At 38.4% G+C, this 5,701-nt stretch overlaps 1 protein-coding gene across 1 annotated transcript; it reads left to right on the top strand.

The window, feature by feature from the left end:
- The first annotated feature begins 2,687 nt into the window (after positions 1–2,687).
- On the top strand, positions 2,688–3,682 carry LOC100946339 (olfactory receptor 52L1). Its single transcript, XM_003781473.2, is given in 2 exon segments — positions 2,688–2,724; positions 2,727–3,682. Coding segments are annotated over 2 exon segments (993 nt in total).
- Positions 3,683–5,701: the final 2,019 nt, after the last annotated feature.

Raw genomic sequence — 5,701 nt, 5'->3', positions numbered from 1 at the left:
AGGAAAAAGGAAAGTAGCCTATTATCTCATCTTAGTCATCTTTAATTAATGTTAAAAACAATGATTATAACTTACAGATTAACATACATATTGAGAGTTTATGTACATTACTTAATATTTATAATTAACCAGTAGATTGATGTTATTTGTTCTACCATCAGATGAGGAAATCAAGACAGAGTTTAAGTAGCATGCCAAGATTTTATTTCTAGAGTATGAAATGAACAGAATTTAAATCCACATCTGTCTGTCTCCAAAACTTGTATTCATACCACAACATTTTGAAATGTTCACTTCATCTCATTTTAGAAACATGTAGCATCCATGATTACATGCTAGCTCATAATTATAAAATGTAACAGGATATGGTGCTTTTCCTTAAAACAAGACACTGACAGACTTTTCTACAATAGAGATAAACCAGAAAGTTAAGGATAAACAAAATAAAATCAAGTATCAAGTGTTCCTAACATAATCAGTGCTGTCCTAACATAGTCGATGAGTCCTTTTGAGGGGTAAGAGACAGTGAACACTGATTTTGAAGGAACAGTTTAGACAAAAGATGAAAAAAAGAATACACAAAGGCATATGTAAAATAGAATGTATACTCATATAACTTCAAGAATGTTGGAATGATTAAAGCAAAACATACACATAGAGATATGTTAACTATAGGACAAAAGTAATGCACAAACAAAAAATAAATTTTGGCAAACTTTTATGCCATCTTAAAATTTGATTCTATTCCATGCATTCAATTCCATAGAGGTGCCATGGAAACATCTGCATTTTGGGAAAAATACCTTGACTTTATTTAATTTTTTTTTTTTTTTGAGACAGAGTCTTACTCTGTCACCCTCAGTAGAGTGCTGTGTTATCACAGCTCACAGCAACCTCCAACTTCTGGGCTTAAGCAATTCTCTGCCTCAGCCTCCCAAGTAGCTGGGACTATAGGCTCCTGCCACAATGCCTGGCTAATTTTTGTTGCAGTTCTCATTGCTGTTTAAGCTGGCTGGAGCCAGGTTTGAACCTGCCACCCTCAGTATATGGGGCCAGCACCCTATTCACTGAGCCACAGGTGCTGCCCCTATTTAATTTTTTTTAAATTTCAGATGAATAAAAGGGCACAAATGGTTAGGTTACATTGTTTTCAATTCTAAGGTGAAGTTCAAGTTGTAGTTGAACACCCCGGGGTGTGAGCTAAATACCCTCATGCTGTGCACATTAGGTGAGATCTCACCAATTGCCTTCTCTTGTCCTCCCTTCCCTCTCCATCCTCTCCCCTCTTCCTTCCTAGACTGTGTTTGTGTTTTTTCTTTCATGTGGGCATGTAGTTGTTTAGATAGTGGTTTCATATTAGAATTGAGTACATTAAATACTTTTTCCCCATTATTGAGAACCCTTTAACTTTAGATTTGAGAGAGGATTGGGAAGGGCTCTATACCAAAGACAGAGAGATGTGATGAGCAGTTCAGTTGAGAGCAGCTGGAGTATGAACTCAGGCAGTGACATTGGGGGTTGAGAAAAAAGAGTGGATATAAGAAAGGTTGAAAATAAAGTCATATTTATCTATGTATTTATTTATTTTTTTAATTCCATTAATATGAGGGCACAAATTATTAGGTTACATGGTTTGCAATTGTTAGGTAAAGTTCAAGTTATAGTTGAGCACTTCACCCCGGGGGTATGTTGTATATCCTTACATTGTGCCTCCTAGGTAAGAGCTTATTTTTATAACATGTGAGTTCAAATTAAAATAAAATAAAAGAAAAACAAACAGAACATAAAGTCATTGAGAATTGGTGAATAGGTAAAAGGGATGAGAGTTAATGAGAAAAGATGGTTTCCAAGTTTCTAGATCAGGTTGGGTTGGTAGACAATGATGTAATTCATAAAAATATTGCCAAAAAGATAGTATAAAACTGGGAAAGATAAGTGAATTATTTAGTGTTGAATACATTGAGTGCATGGTATAGATAGATATTCAGGATACAAATGGAAGAATGGATATCAAATATCAGAAAGTTATTTAACTTAGAAATATAGATTTGGAAGAAATTACTGTATTTAAATATTTAAAACTGAGAATGGAGGAACTCAATTCAGAGATTGGGAAGTGAGGAGAGGCTGGAACCCTGGAATCATTAACATAATGATTTGGGAAGATGCTGGGATGGGGACTCCAGGAGGAACAACTGTAGAGTGCTGTGTTATGGAAACTGAGGGAGACTAATATCAAAATTAATGGGTTGATTTATAGTATTCAGAAATGGCAAGAGATTAATAAAGAGAATCTTTTGAAATTGACAGTTCCAGTGTAAGCAATTGCACATTAGAGTTTAAGCATTTCTCCCAAAGCAGCATATGTTTACTTTTATCTCTAAGTAACACTGACCTGTCCTAATGCAGACATGGGAATGTCTTGCAAAAAAAATCGTTTGCCGGAGGGAGTGAGGGTAAGGACAAGGACAAAAAAAAACGAAAATAGTGACTAATTCTCACATAAATTGGATTCGATTTTGACTAAAGTACATCACTTAAGAAAGATTGTCTGCCAGAAAAAGAGATTTTTTCCCCCTTTTATCTAACTTTCTTCCTTTGTTTGCAGGTTAAGTTCATTTATTCTTCTGATGAAGATGGCAGCCCACTCTGGATAATGTGATAACATTATTTTGAATGGAGAAATCATGACTTTGTTTCTCTTTCCCTCTTTCCTCTCTAAGCCATGATTGTGGCCCTTAGTAATTCCAGCTGGAGGCTGCCCCACCCTTCTTTCTTCCTGGTAGGAATTCCAGGTTTAGAGGAAAGCCAGCACTGGATAGCATTACCCCTGGGTGTCCTTTACCTCCTTGCTCTAGTGGGCAACATCACCATACTCTTCATTATCTGGACTGAGCCATCCTTGCATCAACCTATGTACCTCTTCCTGGCCATGTTAGCTGCCATCGACCTGGTTCTGGCTTCCTCCACTGCACCCAAAGCCTTTGCAGTGCTCCTGGTTCATGCCCATGAGATTGGGTTCACTGTCTGCCTCGTCCAGATGTTCTTCATACATGCGTTCTCCTCCATGGAGTCAGGGGTACTTGTTGCGATGGCCCTGGATCGCTATGTTGCCATTTGTCATCCTCTGCACCATTCCACTATCCTGCATCCAGGCATTGTCGGGCGCATAGGAGTGGGAGTGCTTCTGCGGGGATTATTCCTCCTCATCCCCTTCCCTATCCTGTTGCAGAGACTTATCTTTTGTGAAGCCAATGTCATAGGGCATGCCTATTGTGAACATATGGCTGTTGTGAAACTGGCCTGCTCAGAAACCACAGTGAACCGAGCTTATGGGCTGGCTGTGGCACTGCTTGTGGTTGGACTAGACATCCTGGCCATTGGCATTTCCTATGCCTACATCCTACAGGCAGTGCTGATGATACCAGGTGGTGAGGCCCGAATTAAGGCCTTTAGCACATGTGGATCCCACGTTTGTGTCATCCTGATTTTTTATGTCCCTGGAATATTTTCCTTCCTGACTCACCGCTTTGGCCACCATGTACCCCATCACATCCATGTTCTTCTGGCCACACTCTATCTCCTTGTACCTCCTGCACTCAATCCTCTTGTCTATGGGGTGAAGACTCAACAGATCCGCCAGCGAGTAATCAGGGTGTTCTGCAGAAAAGGAACGATGTGAAAACACCCTTATTATTTACCTCAGAGGCTCTTGCCAGCCACACAGCTGGTATCCCATGGCTGGTCTAGATTACATGGACGGAGACCATTTCACAGTTTCTTCTAGTGTTTTTTTAATTTCCTATTCAAATTTCCTTTATTATTTCTTATAGCATAACTATGTACATTAATGCAATCATGGAGTACAGTGTGCTGTTTTCATATACATTCTGAAATAGTCTCATCAAACAGATTAACATAACCTTCATGTCATTTTCTTAGTTATTGAGTTAAGACATTCATACTCTGCTTTTAGAAAGATTCACTTTGTACCCTTGTAAGATAAACCATAGAGGTGACCCTACCCATCACCCTCCCTCCCCCTACCAGCCCCCCTCACCTCTTCTCTCCCACCATCCTTCCCATAATCTAAGGCCATAATTAGGTTATGACATTCCTATGAAAGATATGAATTACTTTCAAAATAGGGCTGTGTACATTGGATACTTTTTCTTCCATTCTTGAGATACTTTGCTAAGAAGAACATTTTCCAATGTTTCTTCTAGTGTTAATAGTCCCAGGGTAGAGAACATCCACAGGTACTTGTCCCCATATCTCCCTGGGATGTGCCTGGACAGTTGCATTAGTGAATATTTTATTCATTCTTTCTTTTGCTCCTGATTCAAACACTTCCCCATTCCTTGTGTCAGAGGAACTTGGAGATAGGAGAAATAGGTGACAGCTCTAGATACACCATCATTCCTCCTTCACCCAGTGACGGGCCATCCAACATCATCTGGAATGGGAAAGGAAAGTCCCAACTTTTGCATGGTTTTAGGTTGGAGTATCTTCAAAACTTCTAAGTTAATTTTGTGAGCTATAGGTCACTGAGTTCCTATGTACCAGTAAGTCTCTTCAAAGAAACTAAGAAGGTTATAGTATGAAAAAACACCTCTATTGTACTATGGAGATTAACCTATTTATTTAAAACAAACATAGGTATTGAAGGTTCTAGGAAGAATAAGCTATAATCTGTTTTTTTCAGGGAAGAAATATGTATGTCTATAGCACTTATTTTAAGAAAAGTCTGCTTGTATTTTTATTTGTTTGTTTATTTATGTATTTTTTATTTAGACAGTTTTACTTTGTTGCCCTCAGTAGAGTGCTGTGGCATCATAGCTCACAGCAACTTCAAACCCTTGGCTCAAGTGATCTTGCCTCAGCCTTCCTAGTAGTTGGGACTACAAGCACCTGCTACAAAGTCTAGTTCAGACTGTCTTGAAATCCTGAGTTCAGGCAGTGCAGCCACCTTAGCCTCTTAGAATGCTAGGATTACAGATGTGAGTCACTGCACCTGGACTGCTTATATTTTAAAATTTATTTATATTTTTGCTTAGGGTAAGAGGAAATAAGTCCAAATTAACAAAACAAAAGTAAATATATACTTATTAGCACCTAAAAACCATAGAATGTGTGATTTTCTGGTGTTGGTAAATGTAGTGTTAGTAAATGTAGAAGTAGTTATGCCACTTACAAATGAGTTTCTTTTTTTTGAAAAAGTGCATATGCAGTGACATCAATTAGATCTTGCATTTCTCCTAATACTGGTTAAAAACTTATAAGAAGACTGTCACAATTGATGTATTGCATCCTGTTTGTTGAATTTAACCTAAGATCTGGCTTACCTCTTTTGTGTTCCCAGAAAGCAATCCATTTTGTTCAGTCCTGGAAGAAGTGAAGTCATTACTACCATGAGGTGAGACGCTCAGGTGATGAGACTATCCTATGTGGGGATTAATATTGGTTGAAGGAATGCAGTGAATGGTTGGTCTTTCTATTTTTTCCTTTCTTTATGAATTTTGCCCATAATAAATAGTTTTCTGTGCAATAGACTATTATGTCTTTAAATTGGCTGGTACAATAGGGAGGGGTGGTGTGAGTTGTTGCAGTAAGAATTACACATTCTCTTCAGCTTGGTTCTAGGTCTAGGACTTAAAATCTGGCATATTGTCTGGGGGAAGTCTAGGTTATGTCACATCAC

This window comes from Otolemur garnettii, unplaced genomic scaffold, assembly GCF_000181295.1.
Source record: "Otolemur garnettii isolate 467f Iridium unplaced genomic scaffold, OtoGar3 scaffold00001, whole genome shotgun sequence".
NCBI lineage: Eukaryota > Metazoa > Chordata > Mammalia > Primates > Galagidae > Otolemur > Otolemur garnettii.
The sequence above is the reverse complement of the archived record's forward strand: the minus strand, read 5'-3'. Positions and strand labels throughout refer to the sequence as shown.